General features: G+C 42.5%; 1 protein-coding gene across 1 annotated transcript; it reads right to left on the minus strand.

Moving 5' to 3' along the window:
- Nucleotides 1–3,364: 3,364 nt before the first annotated feature.
- ptpa (protein phosphatase 2 phosphatase activator) lies at nt 3,365–19,866 on the minus strand. The gene is made up of 10 exons (XM_024381596.2): nt 19,766–19,866; nt 16,777–16,886; nt 16,295–16,381; nt 13,414–13,539; nt 13,160–13,277; nt 12,814–12,913; nt 12,586–12,710; nt 12,295–12,395; nt 8,135–8,242; nt 3,365–4,304 (listed from the first exon to the last, which is right to left on the minus strand). Exons 1-10 carry the CDS (start codon nt 19,845–19,847, stop codon nt 4,230–4,232), a joined length of 1,032 nt encoding a protein of 343 aa, XP_024237364.1. The 5' UTR covers nt 19,848–19,866; the 3' UTR covers nt 3,365–4,229.
- Nucleotides 19,867–20,849: the final 983 nt, after the last annotated feature.

The following is a 20,849-nucleotide window of genomic DNA, read 5'->3' on the forward strand; positions in this document are numbered from 1 at the left end:
AAACCTGACTCAGTTACACCAGCTTTGTCAGGAGGAATGGGCGAAAATGTACCCAACTTATTGTGGGAAGCTTTTGGAAGGCTACCCGAAACATTTGACCCAAGGTAAACAATTTAAAGCCAATGCTACAATATACTAATCGAGTGTACGTAAACTTCTGACCCACTGGGAATGTGATGAAAGAAATAAGTTTAAAAATATCATTCTCTACCTCTCCAGGTAATCTTAGGTTTTATAACATACAGTCGGGAGGAACTACTGGATATAAGAGCAACTTCAACTTACCATCATTACGACCAGGAATACAACTTTCCCGAAGTGGATCCTGTGTTTTGCCCACCACCCAGGACAATGGATCGGATACCAGCCGGCAATCCAATACAGTGACACCGTAAAAGGGGCAGAAGAAGCGGTCTTCTGGTAAGGCTCCAGAGACGGGCACATCGCGCACGGCTCCCGAGCTTACTACTCGCCAATGTCCAGTCTCTTGACAACAAGGTAGATGAAATCCGAGCAAGGGTAGCATTCCAGAGAGACATCACTTTATTATCACTTTAACTAACTTTATTTTACTCTATGTAAACTGGAAACCACATATCCTGAGGCTGCATTCATTGTAGCTGGGGATTTTAACAAGGCTAATCTGAAAACAAGACTCCCTAAATTCTATCAGCATATCGATTGTGCTACCAGGGCTGGTAAAACCCTGGATCATTGTTATTCTAACTTCTGCGACGCATATAAGGCCCTCCCCCGCCCTCCTTTCGGAAAAGCTGACCACGACTCCATTTTGTTGCTTCTAGCCTATAGACAGAAACTAAAACAGGAAGCTCCCGCTCTCAGGTCTGTTCAACACTGGTCCGACCAATCTGATTCCACGCTTCAAGATTGCTTCCATCACGTGGATTGGGATATGTTCCGCATTGCGTCAAACAACAATTTTGACGAATACGCTGATTCGGTGAGCGAGTTCATTGGCGATGTCGTACCCACAGCAACTATTAAAACATTCCCAAACCAGAAACCGTGGATTGATGGCAGCATTCGCGCGAAACTGAAAGCATGAACCACTGCTTTTAACCAGGGCAAGGTGACCGGAAACATGACCGAATACAAACAGTGTAGCTATTCCCTCCGCAAGGCAATCAAACAAGCTAAGCGTCAGTATAGAGACAAAGTAAGAGTCGCAATTCAACGGCTCAGACACAAGAGGTATGTGGCAGGGTCTACAGTTAATCACGGATTACAAAAAGAAAACCAGCCCCGTCGCGGACCAGGATGTCTTGCTCCCAGAAAGACTAAACAACTTCTTTGCTCGCTTTGAGGACAATACAGTGCCACTGACACGGCCCGCTATCAAAACCTGCGGACTCTCCTTCACTACAGCCGACATGAGTAAAACATTTAAATGTGTTAACCCTTGCAAGAATGCAAGCCCAGACGGCATCCCCAGCCGCGTCCTCAGAGCATGCGCAGACCAGCTGGCTGGTGTATTTACGGACATATTCAATCAATCCTTATCCCAGTCTGCTGTTCCCACATGCTTCAAGAGGGCCACCATTGTTCCTGTTCCCAAGAAAGGTAACTGAGCTAAACGACTACCGCCCCGTAGCATTCACTTCCGTCATCATGAAGTGCTTTGAGAGACTAGTCAAGGACCATATCACCTCAACCCTACCTGACACCCTAGATCCACTCCAATTTGCTTACCGCCCCAATAGGTCCACAGATGATGCAATCGCAACCACACTGCACACGGCCCTAACCCATCTGGACAAGAGGAATACCTATGTGAGAATTCTGTTCGACTACAGCTCAGCATTTAACGCCATAGTACCCTCCAAACTGGTCATCAAGCTCGAGACCCTGGGTCTCGACCCCGCCCTGTGCAACTGGACTTCCTGACGGGCCACCCCCAGGTGGTGAGGGTAGGTAACAACATCTCCACCCTGCTGATCCTCAACACTTGGGCCCCACAAGGGTGCGTTCTGAGCCCTTCCTGTACTCCATGTTCACCCACGACTGCGTGGCCACGCACGCCTCCAACTCAATCATCAAGTTTGCAGACGACACTACAGTGATTACCAACAACGCTTCATTACCAACAACGACGAGACGGCCTACAGGGAGGAGAAGAGGGCCCTCGGAGTGTGGTGTCAGGAAAATAACCTCACACTCAACGTCAACAAAACCATGGAGATGATCGTGGACTTCAGGAAACAGCAGAGGGAGCACCACCCTATCCACATCGACGGGACAGTAGTGGAGGGTAGAAAATTATGTTCCTCGGCGTACACATCACGGACAAACTGAATTGGTCCATCCACACAGACAGCGTGGGGGAAGAAGGCGCAGCAGCGCCTCTTCAACCTCAGGAGGCTGAAGAAATTCGGCTTGTCACCAAAAGCAATCAAACTTTTACAGATGCACAATCGAGAGCATCCTGTCGGGCTGTATCCCCGTCTGGTACGGCAGCTGCCCCCTGCCCACAACCGTAAGGCTCTCCAGAGGGTAGTGAGGTCTGCACAACGCATCACCGGGGGCAAACTACCTGCCCTCCAGCACACCTACACCACCAGATGTCACAGGAAGGCCATAAAGATCATCAAGGACAACAACCCCCCTACCATCCAGAAGGCGAGGTCAATACAGGTGCATTAAAGCAGAGACCGAGAGACTGAAAAACAGCTTCTATCTCAAGGCCATCAGACTGTTAAACAGCTTCTATCTCAAGGCCATCAGACTGTTAAACAGCCACCACTAACATTGAGTGGCTGCTGCCATACATGTAAAAAATGTATCACTAGCCACTTTAAACAATGCCACTTAATATAATGTTTACATACCCTACATTACTCATCTCATATGTATATACTGTACTCGATATATCTACAGCATCTTGCCTATGCCGTTCTGTACCATCACTCATTCACTCATCTCTTTATGTACATATTCTTCATCCCTTTACACGTGTAAGGTAGCTGTGTTGTTACTGGTGACCTACTGAGCCCCAATATACCAAAGTCTGGTTGATAATTGTGTACCATCAGTGGTATACCGATAACCCTTTTCACAATACTGAGCAGACCCAGACCCAAGCTGAGAGGAGCTGTACTGCTCTGGCATGGTTACACATCCACCATGGATGCTGGAACAGTGTTGGAAAAGACCAGGCCTATGTGAAAGAAAGATGACCAAGCCAGCACGGTACAGGTCTGGTTGGTACAATAGTGTCAAAAGGGTATACTCACATTTTTATGTTTAATTTCTAACCCTATTTCATTTTAATAACTTCTTTGAGAACCACGTTGACATTTTCAAAACCAACCACCAGCTTCAACGAAATAATGACCGAACACCAAAATTAACAAATTATTATAATATGACTTACAACTTAGATGATCATACAGGCAATAATGACAGACACATTATGCAACAAAACTGAAAACAGTTGGCCAAAACATCAGTGGACACTCAAAACAAAAATCAGAACTGCTAAAGAATTTAGAATATCTCAAATAATCAGAGAAACACATTTATATCACAACCAGTTGTAAAAAAAACAAACAGCTCTGTCTCAAGGACTCAAGTGTCGAGTATGGGGTAGGAGCTACACACATCAGGCCACTCACAGTAAAGCCAAGCTCTTTTCTCGGCAATGTTTATCCAACAAGGCTAACCTATCCCTGCTACACCAGGGGCATGTTCATTAGAGCACACAATGGAAAACGTTCCAAAATATTACGCAACAGAAAACAAAAAATGTGTTACTTATTGGACAGGTTCAGTTAGTCCCCTCTTTCAGTCCATTTTCTTCCATTTGGTGCCTAATGAACACAACCCTGGTCAGCATTCGTACATTTATAGAAATAAATAGACACACTAATAAAGGTGCACACACTCTCAGTATTGCATTGAGAATGACTGACAGCTTTCCATAACACGCTTACACACACAGAGACACACATACACACAAAAACGCTTCAATCTTCAGGGGGACAGAAAGACAACAAAACAAAACCGAATTGAGTCACTGATGATCATGGTGCCGTCATTGGCAATTTGGGGAGGGTATTTGTTCTCGAAAGAGACAGATTTTGGGGTTGGTGTCTGTGCTAATATTAGGGATGAATTTGGGGATCTTTCTTGGGTGAGGATCGGGCGTTCATCCTCAAGGGATGTTGGGAGTTTGGTCTCTCCGTCACACACATGGTTTCTTTGGATGGCCGTCAGGGCTTCACAGGCTGGATGGAGATGAGACTGCCAAACTTGAAGTGCTGAATAACAGGGAACTTCTCCAAGCACTAGGAGTAGACAAGGAGAAAGAGAGAAGGGAGGGAATTTACAAGGATGAAGAGAGATAAAAAGAAGATGGTCAAAGAGAGAGAAAGATAAGGAAGAAAGAGAAATGGGGGGGGGTTAAAAAGAAAGATGGAGACAGGAAAGAAAGAGATTAGGTATCAGAGATGAGACATTTGAGATATTTGTTTACCCTGTGAGAAATACATAAAGCGAATAGAAGACCAGTGATGAAGAACAGAAATGGTACAACTTGACACTGCTTTACTTCATCTAGTGCAAACTTGGTTTAGCATCATCCATACACACCAACCAAAGCCAAACTATGGACTTGTCTAGAGCAAGCAACTTCGTGCAATTCACATAAGGTGGTCTATGTCCTGAAATAAAGCACAAATCTCCACTCATGGGTGTTTCTTCCAAACAGCCTCTAAAAAAGCAAGTTGGTGGATTTGTTATCCAGCAAGGTGTCAAAGCTTGCTTGCAAGAGCTTCCAATCATTGATTGTTATCGCAAATTTGCATCGCTGATCATTTGCATAAATGCTTCAGAGACTGGAGCTACCACAGGACAGCTACCATTAACCCTTATCAGGTCATCTTTCATCTCATCCACAGCTGCCAGTCCTGGCTCAGTTACCTCTGGCTGTGACAATTTGGTCACATTTACATTCGTCTAACCATTGAGAGTTGTATTTGCCTTTCGTGTGGCTAGCTAGCCACTTCCAGACCCGACAAGACATTGGTATTTATACTCTCCATGGACGTCTCAAAATCAGGGCTGTTGTACGAAACAAATTTATCATTGGATCGTCTCTAACCAATCAGAGTATCAAACCAATGATGGCTCTGGCACAACCCATTGGAATCTGGGGCCAATTAGAAGGGTCAGAATGTGTTCGCATTCTACAAGGCATCAGGTAGGAAAACTAATCCAGGCTCATTGTGGAGAAGAAACGCTAGTGGGCGTGACGTTGTGCGGCAGCGAACCAGCTAACTTCACACTCAGATCGCTGGCATATGAAACTTTGAAAAATAAAATGGGAGTTTTTGAGTACAGTCATTTTTCAAATCCATGCCTGTTTCTACAATCGTGTGATCACCATTGAAAACAATTAAATGGAGACTGCTTTCACCTGGCAGGTAGTTCACACTCCTAAAGGTGATAGACTGTTGGGGTGATTGAGTTGCCCAATTCCAAATTGACCACTAGTCCCTAGTTAAAATAAATAATATATAAATAAAGAAACACCTTGACCTCGAACAGATGACTAACATTGCTTCTGCTTACTACTTGGTAGTACCACATTGCCAAAATCTCTGTGGTTGTATCTTCGGAACAGCCTGTAAAACTGGTCTAAAACTAGTCTATCAAGCATTGTGTCAAAGTTTGCTAGCGAGAGCTTCTCTCCTCTGACGCAATGTTGCGTCGCTGATCATTTGCAGCCCTGAAGAATGCAGTGTGCCGAAGTGTTTGTTTACCATTAAAATGTTGAGAACATAGTGTGACTTTTTTTTTTTTTTATACACTACATCTCTAGCCACCAAGAGTGAAATGATTCAATGTCTCCTTGTGCCGCCGTCCATTGGAAATGACTGATTGTTTATTACTTTGAGCCACTGAACTATGTGAATCCACAGAAAATGCTAAATTATTATTATCAAAATTATTATTGCGCAACCTTGGGTAACACTTTATTTTACAGTATTTACCTAGTATTAGTGCTCACCGATTAACTGTTTTTTAAACAAGTAATTGACTGAAGTGGGTTCAATAATTAGAATTCCATTTCGTTTTTTTCTGTGAGCTCCATGCTCATTTTCTCACTGCAGTTTCTCTAGCAATAAATCAAGACCGAACTGTGCAATGTAGTAGGGAGTTGTAGTTTCCAAAAGCCCAATATTAAACATAATTACCATGTTTTCTGTGCTAAACTAACTACAATGACCATAATCCATTGCGTGCCTACTTGTTCAGTCTGTATGGGGCAGAGGCAGAGGATCAAGAGGGATAGAGAGCAGTTGCTTCCCGATGTATCTCTACCTGAAAATGCATGATCTAAGTGATTGATAGTTAGTATTCAGAATTCATAAAAGTATGCCTTATTTACTTTGAAGAACTACTAAAACAGTGATTTTGTCAGACAGTATAGGTCTAATTAAATAAAGGTTAAAAAAAAACATATTTAATAAAGATTATATTTTTATTTTATCTTACCTTTATTTAACTACGCAAGTTCTTATTTTCAATTAGCCTACACGCTTTTCAGAACAGTGAGTTAACTGCCTGTTCAGGGGCAGAACAACAGATTTGTACCTTGTCAGCTCAGGGATTTGAACTTGCAACCTTTCAGTTACTAGTCTAACGCTCTAACTACTGGGCTACCCTGCCACCCTGAGTTGGAATGAAATAAAAGCCATCAAACAAAATGTAATATATACAACTGAAATATTTGATTAAGTAATGTGAATAAATAAATGGTTAAGTGATGAGCAGTAAAAAAAAAAAAAATGTACTGTTATTTTTTTGTACTAAAACAACCTAATCACTCAGCACTACCTATCCACTTCAATACTCAAACACATTACATGGTAATAGCATAACAATTCCCAATAATAACTTTTTTAGTTGATTTATGGTTCATACAACAGCCACCGTGACATGCTACACTGGTATCAAGTATCAGAGGTCTCTAAAAAAGGTAAGTACTTCTTCAATCCACATTTGTTCAGTCTTTGTCAATTGACTTTATAACGTCTGTAAATTAACACCCCAAAAGAAGTCCACCAGGGTCAGGATAAACATTTGAACAGAACGTCTTGTCTGAGAGTTGCATATTTTGTTGTTGTGCCCTAGCAGAAGTTGAGAAATTGCGAAAGGGCTGAGGAGGGAAGCAAGCAGCAGGCTAGAGGCAGGGCAGCGGTAGAGAGAACCAGAGAAAAGAGGGAGAGAGACAGAGCTGATTCCCTATGTGGGGCCGGGGGAGGGAGAGTGGAATGCGAGCCTGGGAAGGATGGGGGGGATGGGTGGGTGGGTGTTAGCAGACAGCTTGGCCCCTCAGCTCTGGGAAGACTAGCAGGCCCACTCTTGAAAACACAGGATGTGGGCTCAGGCAGGAGAAGGGGGTGGGGCCAGCGATACTCTCACACACATACTGACACTGTTCCGCTCTCTCAGTTCCTCTCTTGTTTAACCCTTTCCTGCCTCTAACTTATCAATAGAATCATTAGCCTACTCACTCTTCAGAACACATTTACATTTATAATCACACTTCAAGATAGCGTTATGTCTTAAGTTATATTTGAATATTAATAAATACGATTTATTTATAAGTCTCTTTATTCTGTTCCACTTGGGAGGACTACACTTCTGTTTGAGTGAAATTCTGTAAACATTAATGATTAAACTACTTTCATGACCCCTGACATGAAATTGAATCCCTAGTCTGTAATACCTCAAACTGCCACTGGGGAAATCCAGGTGACAAAATTCACCTTTCAAAAGCAAAGTCTGATTTCAACTAATGACATTTACCCCTTGATTTGGGAGAGTATGACTCAAATATCTTAATGGGATAAGTACAACTACCTTGTAACCTGACTGACTTGTGACTCCACTGTTTATATCTTGGTTGTCATAGGATACTGTGTTAACTAAAATATATACATCTTCAAAACGTGTTAGAAACCAAGTGCAATTTAACTGTTAATGTTATGGGACCCATTTTCTTTATCGTTTACCTTTTATTTTAGGGGGACCCACTGTCAAGGTTCATCATACACTTTTAAGTGTAGATTTAGATTGTTCTCACTCTGTGGGGTGTGTCTCCTCTTACCTCTGCCTTGTACATTCGGATCAGGCCCTGGTTGACTTTGGACCAGGTGGGGACAGCACTGATGTTCCACAGCTGATTGGAATGCTCAGCAAACGGACCAGTTTTCATCTGGGGGAGGGGAGGGGAGGGGAGAGAGAGTGTGTGTGTGTGTGTGGGGGGGGGTAATATAGAAAGAGAGAGGGGGAGGGGGAAGAGAGAGAAAGAGAAAGGAGGAGAGCGTGAAATATATGTTTAATTCATCCATTAGCTAACCAGCCAGTAAGGAATATATAAGCCTAAGACATTACAAGACATAATGACAGACAGGTCAACAGTTGTTCCACTGTCCATCTCATACTTTTTGGGGTGCCAGTGAGGAGAGTGCATTTCTTTTTTCTTTCTGTGTGTGTGCCCTTATATTTACCCCAAGGGAAGAAAGAAAGACAGAGACAAAGAGAGCAATAGGGGCTCTGAATGAATGAATGAATGTAGTGGTAGTGTTTGGGACACAGTCTCCCTCCACAGCACCTCCCCCCCACCAAAACCCAGAGGACGGCTTGTGACCGGGGCAGGAACCCAACCCTAGCCCCTGGCTTCCCCCGGGCCTCCACCAGAGAGGGACGGGGGTGGGGTCTAGTGAGGGTACCCTGAAGGAAGGAGTGATTCACAACAGCATGTGGGGAAGGAAATGACTCTAGTGAGTTTTGTACACTACACACAACCTCCCAGAGAGGCTGAGACTGTGTACATATATGCACATTTGTGTCAGCATGTGAGCATTCGCACGTGAGAGAGAGAAAATATGCAAGCAGAACAACAGTTTGTCTGAGAGACCATACAACACACACACAAACAGGGGAGGGAGAGAGAAATGTGCTTAAAAAGGCACACATGCATACACAAAAGAAACCTGCATATATAAACCCCCCTGCCCCCCCCCCACCAGGGGGACAAACACTTATCTGGAGGTGACTGTATTCCCTCCCAAATATGCCCTCCAAGACAAAACCACCAACAAAAACTCCTGCAGATCTGTCGCACCCTGGGTCTGTAAGACTCCTATGGTAGGTACACCTACAGCTCATCCCTTGGCAGTAGTACTGTGTACCCAGAGTCTCAGAGAGCGTTCAGTCTACTTGAACGGAGCAATACTCAATCATGAGGTGTCAAACGACACAATATTAAGAAATGCTATAGATGAAGACCTACCAACCAACTGAGACAACTTCCTGGACAAAACATTTCAGTGTAATAGTGAAAGTGTAAACTTCACAGTAAAAAAGCCTATCCAACCAAAAACAGAGACCTAGAAAACCTAAGTCTACTTCTTCACTATGGTGTAACACTAAAACAATACAGAAATACACTACGGAAAAAGAAGGAACAGCACGTCAGCTCAATGTAATTGAAGAACCCATATAATCTAACCACAGTTATCTATCCAAAATGGAGATGTACAGATAAACCACTTCCCCAATCTTTTTGTTGCTATAACAAAGAACAAAAACATATACATGATCAATTATACATCTTAGACTCAGCTATTAAAGACTACCAGAACCCACTGCATTATCCAATTACATTGAATGAATTAAAAAGGACATAATACATCCCTCCAACCCAAAAAGGCTTGTGGTGTTGATGGTATCCTCAATGAAATGATCAAATATACAGACCACAAATCCCAATTGGCTAAACTTAAAACATCCTCCTCAGCTCTGGCATTTTACCCAATATTTGGAGTGATCACCCCAATCCACAAAAGTGGAGACAAATTTGACCCCAATAACTAGATATACAGCAACCTTGGGAAAATCCTCGGAACTATCATTAACAGCAGACTCGTACATTTTCTCAGTGAAAACAATGTACTGAGCAAATGTCAAATTGGCTTTTTAACAAATTACCATACGACAAACCAAAGGCAAAGTCTTCTCATGCTTTGTTGATTTCAAAAAAGCATGTGACTCAATTTGGCATGAGGGTCTGCTATACAAATTGATGGAAAGTGGTATTGGGAAAAAAAACATACGACATTATAAAATCAATGTTCACAAACAACGAGTGTGCAGCTAAAAATTGGCAATAAACACACAGATTTCTTTCCACAGAACCATGGGGTGAGAAGGGATGCAACTTGAGCCCCACCCTCTTCAACATATATATAAACGAATTGGCGAGGGCACTAGAAGTCTGCAGCACCTGGCCTCACCCTACTAGAATCTGAAGTCAAATGTCTACTGTTTGCATCTAGACACCGTTGACCTAGACCACACAAAAAACTATACATACCTCGGCCTAAACATCAGCACCACAGGTAACTTCCACAAGGCTGTGAACGATCTGAGAGACAAGGCAAGAAGGGCCTTCTATGCCATGAAAAGGACATAAAATTCAACATACCAATTAGGATCTGGCTAAAAATACTTGAATCAGTTATAGAACCCATTGCCCTTTATGGTTGTGAGGTCTGGTGTCTGCTCACCAACCAAGAATTCACAAAACAGGACAAACACTAAATTGAGACTCTGCATGAAGAATTCTGCAAAAACATCCTCAGTGTACAAAGTAAAACACCAAATAATGCATGCAGAGTAGAATTAGGCCGATATCCGCTAATTATCCAAATCCAGAAAAGCTGTGTTAACTTCAACAACCACCTAAAAGGAAGCAATTCCCAAACGTTCCTTAACAAAACCATCGCCCACAGAGAGATTAACCTAGGGAAGAGTCCCCTAAGCAAGCTGGTCCTGGGGCTCTGTTCACAAACACACCCCCAGGACAGCATCACAATTAGACCCAACCAAACAAAAAGATAATTACTTGACACATTGGAAATAATTTATTTTTTAAAGATATAGCATTCTAGTTTGCTCTTTGGCCCTAAACAGAGAGTACACTGTGGCAGAATACCTGACCACTATGACTGACCCAAACTTAAGGAAAGCTTGGACTATGTACTGACTCAGTGAGCATAGCCTTGCTATTGAGAAAGGCAGCCGAAAACAGACATGGCTCTCAAGAGAAGACAGGCTATGTGCACACTGCCCACAAAATGAGGTAGAAACTGAGCTGTACTTCCTAACATCCTACCAAATGTATGACCATATTAGCGACACATATTTCCCTCAGATTACACAGACCCAAAAAGGAATTAGAAAACAAACCCAATTTTGATAAACTCCCATATCTACTGGGTGAAATACCACAGTGTGCAATCACAGCAGCAAGATGTGTGACCTGTTGCCACAAGAAAAGGGCAACCAGTGAAGAACAAACACAATTGTAAATACAACCCATATTTATGTTTATTTATTTTCCCTTTTGTACTTTAACTACTTACATATTGTTACAACACTGTATATATGCATAATATGACATTTGAAATGTCTCTAGTCCTTTGAAAATGTTGTGAGTTTAATGTTTACTGTTCATTTTGTATTGTTTATTATCTATTTCACTTGCTTTGACAATGTAAACATATGTTTACGGTCCAATAAAGCCCTTTGAATTGAATTGAGAAGAAAAAGTGAGAGAAAGAGATCAGGAGAGGAAGAGGGAGGCCCCCCGCAGCTGCAGCAGCTTTTTGCCGTTTGGGGGAAGGAACAGGACATAGCAACACCTCCTCCCTTCCCCTCCTTTTCTGCCACAGTCTCAAAATCACATTCCCCTCTCTCTGCCACCACCCAACACACCCTCTTCTAAAGATGGATATGGGGTACTGTGTGTGTGTGTGTGTGTGTCTTGTCGGTGGAATGGCTTACACAAATCAGTCCTTACTTTAACACTGAATTTGCTTATAGCTGCTTTAGTCACTATGACTGAGATGTGGTTGTCGTACCTAGCTACCTTAAGATGAATGCATTAACTGTAAGTCGCTCTGCTAAATGACTAAAATGTATTGAAAAAAAGATTTGTAAAATTACATAAGTCCAATTCCTCTGTCTCACAAAATGATGATCAGAGTTTTGTGAACCAAAATTCAGTCAACTCAAATCAATTCAGTGATTCAATTAACACATTAGAAATCCCCATAGAATGCAATAGGGAGAAAATATAAATTCACAACCCGCATCACACACAATTCATTGTGTGTATGAACTGAACTGTGGTGGCATGGACACTGAACCCTGCGGAACACCCATTTTCTGTTTTTCCTTCTGCCTAAATGTCCCTCTCACCTCATTAATGAATTTGATACACTCCAGGAACATGTAGTCGTGGTGATTCTCGTTGACAACTTTTTCATCGACAAAGTGCTTGGGCTCCAACGTGGGGTGGTCTGGGACAAAGGGAGGAGGAAGCAGAGGACAAAAAGAAAAAAACTGTAATTAGACACACCGACCACTTGGTGTCACTCTTTCCCTTGGCACACAGCAGTATAGCCCTTATGCATGACACATATTTTAAAATACTTCCGCTGTGCATGGGTGAAGTAGGCTTTGCCTGGGCTAGTGGAGTAGGCCTCTTACCTACAAACTGGGAGCTGCCCCATATGAAAGGTAGAAATTGGAAATCATCCAACCCCCAGACCCCCTGGCTGCCAGCAGGCTCCATTCTGTAGGTTTTCTGAAGCTTGCGCATGACCACCAGATACCTGGTGGGGTTTTAAAAAGAAAGTTGTAGTTTCATTTATAGTCCATACGAGGCACATACAATCATTTACAGATTGTGCACACATAAAACAGTGCCTGTCTCACCTGTCAAACACCTTGAAAATGATGGCCAACTGGTCATCTACCCTGAGAGCTCCGATCTTGCAGAGACAGCAGAGGAAGATGGCAAAGGCAGCCTCGTGACCTGACAACAACAACCGGTGTCATTCATGGATAGTCACACACGCAGATGTGATGAATAGAAGTATGTCCTATTGTTACGAATAGAGTTGTAGTGGGCAATACCAAAGTCAAAGGCAGAATATATTTGTAAAGGACAGCGTTCTGAAGAGGGAAAGAACGGGATTTGTGATTCAACAGTGCCCTCTAGTGGGCATGTGAAACAGGGACACACACACACACATTAGGGACGTGTCTGTCTGGGTGTTACCTGTTCCATAGTCTATCCTGGTGGAGTTGCCCACCGCCTCCTTCAAATACACAGCTATCTCTGGAGCCGCAGCTGCCTTGTCTTCTGGGATGACTGCTGCAACCAGGCCCTCTGCTTCCTACACACACCATTTTTTACATGTGTCATTTAGCAGAAACTCAGAGCGACTGCATATCACAACAAAACCTCACACACAAACAATTTTATTAAAACACTTGTGAATAGTAGAAACCTTTTGTGTGTGTGAGTGTTACCTGGTCGAGCTTGGCGTACCAAGTCCTGTAGGCCTTGTTGCCGAAGCGAGAGGGCTGGTCTTCAGGAGGGGTCTCATCTATCCAGCGGTCCAGAGTCCCCAACAGAACCAGAAGCTTCTCTATGGTCTGAAATGAGAACAGACACACTGAAACATTCACAAAAACCCTGCTAACATATTTAACTGTTATTTGGATACATTTGATTCTTATTAGCACTTCAGCAATTTTGCCAAGAAGGATAGTTCATTATTATTCAGGTGACATGCAAAGTTAGTGAAGACCTATACAAAAAGACTCAAAACTGTAATTGTAATTGTTGCCTAAGGTGCTTCCACCATGTATTGACTCGGGTAGGCGGTATACTTCAATATCATCAAGTTATGTTTTTATTTCAAATTAATTCATACATTTGCCATCAATTGTTACTTCTCAAGGCTCTAAGGGAAATAAATGTGAAAAGAACACAAAGGGGGTGAGTACTTCTTGTTTGTGTACCAACAACAGCACAAGGCATTGTCGCTTGATATGACCCCATTCTCCCTGTGTCCCTCTCGGTCTTCCTGATGATGGAAAGAAAGGTTGCCTCCTGAGACCCATTATGGAGGGGGGATTTGCCCATCTTTCACACTGACTGACAAGTCAGCTTCGCTATGGCCGTAGATGGCCCTCCCACTTCACCTCCCAAACTACTCCATAATTCATGAAAAGGAGGGACAGTAGTAGTCCGTGTATGTGATGCTAAGAAAGGCAAGAATACAATATAAATGGATTTACATGTATTTTTTACACATGGAATTACAGCCTGTTCAGGTGGGATGGAATTACAGCCTGTTCGGGTGGGATGGAATTACAGCCTGTTCGGGTGGGATGGAATTACAGCCTGTTCGGGTGGGATGGAATTACAGCCTGTTCGGGTGGGATGGAATTACAGCCTGTTCGGGTGGGATGGAATTACAGCCTGTTCGGGTGGGATGGAATTACAGCCTGTTCGGGTGGGATGGAATTACAGCCTGTTCAGGTGGGATGGAATTACAGCCTATTCAGGTGGGATGGAATTACAGCCTGTTCGGGTGTGATGGAGTTTTTGACCGACAGCATAACATCACATTCTGATCTGAATAGTCTGACCAACGAGCAGTCATCTTTTATTTTCATATGCATCTTCCTACTTTGTAGGGGTAAGCTCTAGAAAACAGGGTAGCAGGCATCCTAGCGGTTAAGAGCGTTGTGCCATTAAACCAAAAGGTCGCTGAATGAATCCCTGAGCTGACAAGGTCGTAAAATGTGCCGTTCTGTCCTTGAGCAAGGCAGTTAACCTCCAACAACAACTGCTCCCTGGGCACACATGACATGGACGTCGATTAAGGCAGCCCCTCGCACCTCTCTGATTCAGAGGTGTTGGGTTAAATACGGAAGTCACATTTCGGTTGAATGCGTTCAGTTTTGCAACTGACTAGGTATCCCCCTTTCCCTTCCCTTAGTGTCTAGACGATCCCATCTGCCAATCTGGGCCGTGTATGTAAATATATTTAAATTTGTATCAACACGCCCACACGATCAGATTGAGCATTTTAAATGGCTAAAGGAGGGTAAAGGGGAAACAAAATATTTAAAATATACAGCCATTGAAAGGAGCGAAGTACAGAGATCGTTGATGAAAACCTGCTCCAGAGTGCTCAGGACCTCAGACAAGGGTGACAGTTCACCTTCCAACAGGACAATGACCCTAAGCACACAGTCCTGCATTGTCTTGGCTGTCTTCGGGACAAGTCTCTGAATGTGCTTGAGAGGCCCAGCCAGAGCCCGGACTTAAACATGATCAAACATCTCTGGAGAAACCTGAAAATAGCTGTGCAGCAACGCTCCCCATCCAACCTGACAGAGCTTGAGAGGATCTGCAGAGAAAAAAAAAAAAATCGGACAAACTCCCCAAATACAGGTGTGCCAAACTTGTAGCGTCATACCCAAGAAAAATCAAGGCTGAAATCACTGCCGAAGGTGCTTCATCAAGGTACTGAGTACAGGATCTGAATACTTATGTAAATGTGATTTCAGATTTTTTTTTCTTCTATAAATTATCCGCCCAAAAAATGTCCCTTGTTTTTGCTTTGGACTTATGAAAACTGGAAACACTTATCTCCCTCACTAGCTTTAAGCACCAGCTGTCAGAGCAGCTGACAGATCACTGCACATAGCCCATCTATAATTTAGCCCAAACAACTACCCCTTCCCCTACTGTAATTATTTATTTTGCTCCTTTGCACACCATTATTTCTATTTCTACTTCGCACATTCTTCCACTGCAAATCTACCATTCCAGTGTTTTACTTGCTATATTGTATTTACTTTGCCACCATGGCCTTTTTTTGCCTTTACCTCCCTTATCTCACCTCATTTGCTCACATTGTATTTAGACTTATTTTTCTACTGTATTATTGACTGTATGTTTGTTTTACTCCATGTGTAACTCTGTGTTGTTGTATGTGTCGAACTGCTTTGCTTTATCTTGGCCAGGTCGCAATTGTAAATGAGAACTTGTTCTCAACTTGTCTACCTGGTTAAATAAAAAATAAATAAAAATGAGGTAGTGTGTAAATTGACAAAGAGAAAAAAAAAACTATTCCTTCAATTGTAGAATAAGGCTAATGTAACAAAATGTAGAAAATCAAGGGGTCTGAATACTTTTCAAAGGCACTGTATATACAAAAATAGTTTATAGAACAGTTATTTTCACTTAATAAACACCATGATTTAGACACAGTGATGATTTAAACAGACTGCATGGGGGCTTTAAATGAACAATGTGTAATAAACCTGGTTTCCATCTGAAGATATGTCACTACATCACGAGTTACTAGTGTTAGAAAGGGTGCTTACATACCTCAGACACTTTGTATTCACATGTAAGTTTCTTCCCCTTCACTCCCTCGTTCAGCGTCAGAATGAATCCCATGTAATCAGCATACGCCTTTGAGGAAGAGGGAAGGGTAGAGAGATATGGTTAGTACTCTGAATGGAGGACCTGACTCTTGTAGTTCTCCAATGCTGTCATAACAGGTTTCATATACCTTTTGTATATTCGGTTGGGATAATAAAGACTAATCTACTTGAACATGACTATCTGGGTTGAGGCATGCCGAGTACCTGGGTTGTGTTCATTAGACTACGCAACAGAATACTTTTAAAAAGCTTTTACAATGGAAAACTAAAGAGTTCATCCCAGTAGTCCCTCCCCATTTAAGTCAATTTACTTCCATTTTGTGCCTAATGAACAGGCCCCTGGAGTTTTTCCATTTCCATGTAGTGGGTGTCTAAACCCTCTGGGCAATAGATTCATTTCTAAACCTATCATAGGTGGCGTACCTGGGAACGTTTCCACTTCCCCATATCAGGAAACATGCTGATCTCCTTTTTGGGCACCATGAAGTTCTGACAGACAGGGATCGGTGGTGTGTCATCTTCGGGGGAGGAGCCTGAAGAGTAGAAGGGGAATTGAGTCATGGCATGTCAGCTGTGTCCCAATAGCTTGAGTTGCATGCTAGCTGTTCCAGTCATTGCACTAATTAGCAATGGCTTGCGAAATTACCGTCAACTTCCTTCAAACTCCACGCAGAGACATAAAAATGGTATCCATGGGTTCACCCGACTCTGGGTAAGTAGAAAAGTAGCTTAATTGCCAAAATCTTGCACTATCCCTTTAACCAAACAGTCAGATTACCATATCCAAACTCTGACCCTGTTTCTGTAGGAGCAACTTCTGCTACTACTTCTAATGCTGCACTGTGTTCGAGGCCTGATTCTGAGACATAATACAATACTGTCCGCTTCAGCCCTCCCCAACAAATTCTGTTTGAGTAATCCCTCTGGAATAAATAAACGTTTAAGAATAACCACACACAAAAATACATCACACACAATACACACGCACTTTGAATGATTTCATGTTCTGGGTTTCTAACTTAAGGCAAAACAAGCTTGTTTTTTCACCTGTCTTTGGTCCACTCAGTAAAGTGACCGGGCAAAAGAAACAATCTAACATCGTCGAGTGCAGGGGAGTTTTCCAGTTGCAACCAAATACACCCAAAAAATGATTTCAAGGACTTAAGGTCTACAGTGACTCACACCTGCACCATGCAACCCATATATGGGATACTCATCAAGCATTGGCACGCCATCCATACAGATTTGTTTTCGTCATCACCGAGCAGCACATGAAAACATTGATATAGTCTAACTAATGTCAGTGTGCCCTGTATAAAGCTATGGCATCATGTATGACACAGACTGACACCGAAAGGGAAAGGCGGGGACAATATTGCCTTTTTCCATCCATTCACTTCATGCCCAAATGGCTATTAGCACATTATATCAATAGCTAGCTAACTATTAAAAGTTACGTAGTTAATGTAACATTTGTAACATGTGTCATTTGCCATTAATTGTCTCATGCGGATTGTACAAAATGAAAGTAGCTAGCAATCATCTATATACAACAGGTGGGTCTAATCCTGATTGGTTTAAACCCCATTCCACCCGGTGTCTATTCCACAAATTACCACCAGCTAAATATACACGTTAAAATTCCTATTTACTCTGTTCCATCTGACTGTGCAATCCGCTGGATCATCAGCCCAGCCAGGCAATTTATAAACCTGATCTCCACTATAAAAAGCATCTAGACATTATCTCACATTTCTTTTAGACTATCATTAGGTTTTCAACAGCAGAGATTTGTATGAACCTTGCTGTCTGTCTCTGACATTTGCAACTTTGTTTCAACATTCAAATTAGATCTCCAGCAGTCCCATTGTAATGAATGTGTCGGGAGTTGGGACAAGACAGACAGGCAGTGTCTCAGCGAGTGGAAATCCTGAATCACCTGGCATAATTTCTATGGATATATACAAAGAAATGTCAATTGAAAAAAGGTACAACGAAATTAAGTGCAGATATTTTGCAGACTTTCCAGCTTCAGTTTGAGTGATTTATTTATTTAACTAGGCAAGTCAGTTAAGAACTAATTATTTATAATGATGGCCTACCCCAGCCAACCCCTAACGACTGTGCACCGCCCTATGGGACTCCCAATCACGGCCGGTTGTGATATAGCCTGGAATCGAACCAGGGTCTGTACCAGGGTCAACGGCTGCGCTACGTCAGTCGGGTGCCCTAATTGTATTAGCGGTGTTGTTGGCTAGCTCCTCTGAACAACCGTGTCCTGACGAGTGAGCACATTTGCTATGCCATGTGAAATCTCGCCTCATTAGCTCATTGTTATGATGTATCCAAATAAGTGTCACCAGAAAACAGCTTCAACAAATGCAAATACTTTGTTGTTATTCTGGGTGCATTTTTTTGACTTGACTTGTAATTTAGCCGTAGTTGGCTAGCTATCAAGCAAGGGATAAGAACGATGCCAAGCAGTATGACAATAGAACATTTAGAACGTCGAATCCATAGAGACTAGGTAGCGTCTCTAGCAACCGAACTGATAGACCAGCCGGCTTGGGTAGCAACCCTAGATGCGTCGGGCCAAACAACACCCATGACAATATATCCTCCAAAGACTGGCTTCGCGGGCATTATCACTCAATTATACAACGGGTGGTTCTAATCTTGAATGCCGATTGGTTAAAACCGCATTCCTGCCGGTGACTATTCCTCGAATGACCACCTGCTAAATCTGACGTTAATGTCTATTTAATATGTTCCATTTCACTGTGCAGTCCACTGTCTCCGGTGGTAATTTGTGGAATAGACACCGGCTGGAATGCGGTTTTAACCAATCAGCATTAGACCCACCCGTTTTATAAATTATGAAAACAGTCATTACTGAGCAGCACATGAACACATTGATATAGTCTAACTAATGTCAGTGTGCACTGTATAAACTATGACACAGCCTGACATCGAGGCGGGGACAATATTGCCTTTTTCCGTCCATTGACTTCATGCCCAAATGGCTAGTGGCAGTGCATTAGCACATTCTACCAATAGCTTCTTGCTAGGTTAGCAAATTGCATTGCTAGTGTAACATAGTCATTAGCCATTAATTAACTCATGCTGATTGTACAAAATTAATTTAGCTAGCTATCATCTACATCATGCAATAGATATAAGGTTCTGTAATTTGCTCACTACTAGCTAGCGCCTCGAATTAGATAGCTACTTAACCACGAACAAATAGTCTAGCTAGCTACATTGCTAACCAGGACCCATTCATTGGCTCACGAAAAGTTACGAGCAGCATTGTTCCACATGGGGAATCTCCTTCTACTTCTTTCTTATGAGAAACCATTGCATTCATTTTAATATTCCAGAAAATTCAGCATTAAACGATGAAATCAGCTACCTGAATGGTGTTCAGTCTCCGCCATGTTTACAAGAATTGCGGTAAAGCCAGATATCTCACCGGATGTATAAATGTGAAGCATCCCGTTGGCGTTTCTACTCACTACCAAATATGGTGATGAAAGGAAGCCAATGGAGAAGATGGCGCGAGATTGATTTTGGCTAACATTCTGCAAATTTTCTCATCGATGAAACATTTAATCTCAGTACAGTTTTCTGTTTCCAAAAATCGACTCATACTAAGTTTTGTAGACTTTACCCTTTGGCAAAGTTTTTTAAAAATTGCTTTGTTTAGAAGGGGAAATTAATGCGCACGCGCACTTCAGATAGTAGGCGTTCCATAACGGATATATGTAAATACCTGCCAGGACACGCAAATAGGATCTCGCTAGCTCGTGCTTGGTTCTGCCCACCTCCTTGCTTGTTAGCCCACTGTGATTAATTTGCTCCCATTGGAAACGACACGTTGTTGTCTATCTTGGGGTAGTTATACAAATCTTTGGTTGAAGTTTTGACAACATTAGTCACCTTTCAACTTTCACCCTAGTCTCGAGCGGCTTTTGCAGCGCGCCCTCGTGCGTTGTTGCGGGGCACTGCAGAGACTAGTGCGTAGGCACCATAGATGTAGATAGCATCGGATTTGAGTCCTCTATTTGTCACATGTATCGAATATAACAGGTGTAGTCTTTACAGTGAACGGCTTACTTATGAGCACTTTCCCAACAATGCGGAGTTAAAAACAAACAAAATATTTGCCCAAAAAAAGGAAATATGAACACAAGAAAATAATAATGAGGCTATATAGGAGTACCAGTACAGAGTCAATGTCAAGGGGTACGATGTAGTTGAGGTAATTAACATTACATCTGCATGTGGGAGGGGTAAAAGTGTCTAGGCAATCAGGATAGAAAATAAACAGAGTAGCAGCAGACTCGTCTTTATATCTGTGCCATTATAGCATCTGTGACAGCATGGGCAGCGCCATTGAGGCTGCAACCCATAGGAATCCCCACCCAGTTGACTACTTTAAAATGGCAGAAGCATGGTGGAAGCCCTCAACGGCCCTGCTGCACATGCTACATTTT

This window comes from Oncorhynchus tshawytscha, linkage group LG20, assembly GCF_018296145.1.
Source record: "Oncorhynchus tshawytscha isolate Ot180627B linkage group LG20, Otsh_v2.0, whole genome shotgun sequence".
Classification (NCBI taxonomy): Eukaryota; Metazoa; Chordata; class Actinopteri; order Salmoniformes; family Salmonidae; genus Oncorhynchus; species Oncorhynchus tshawytscha.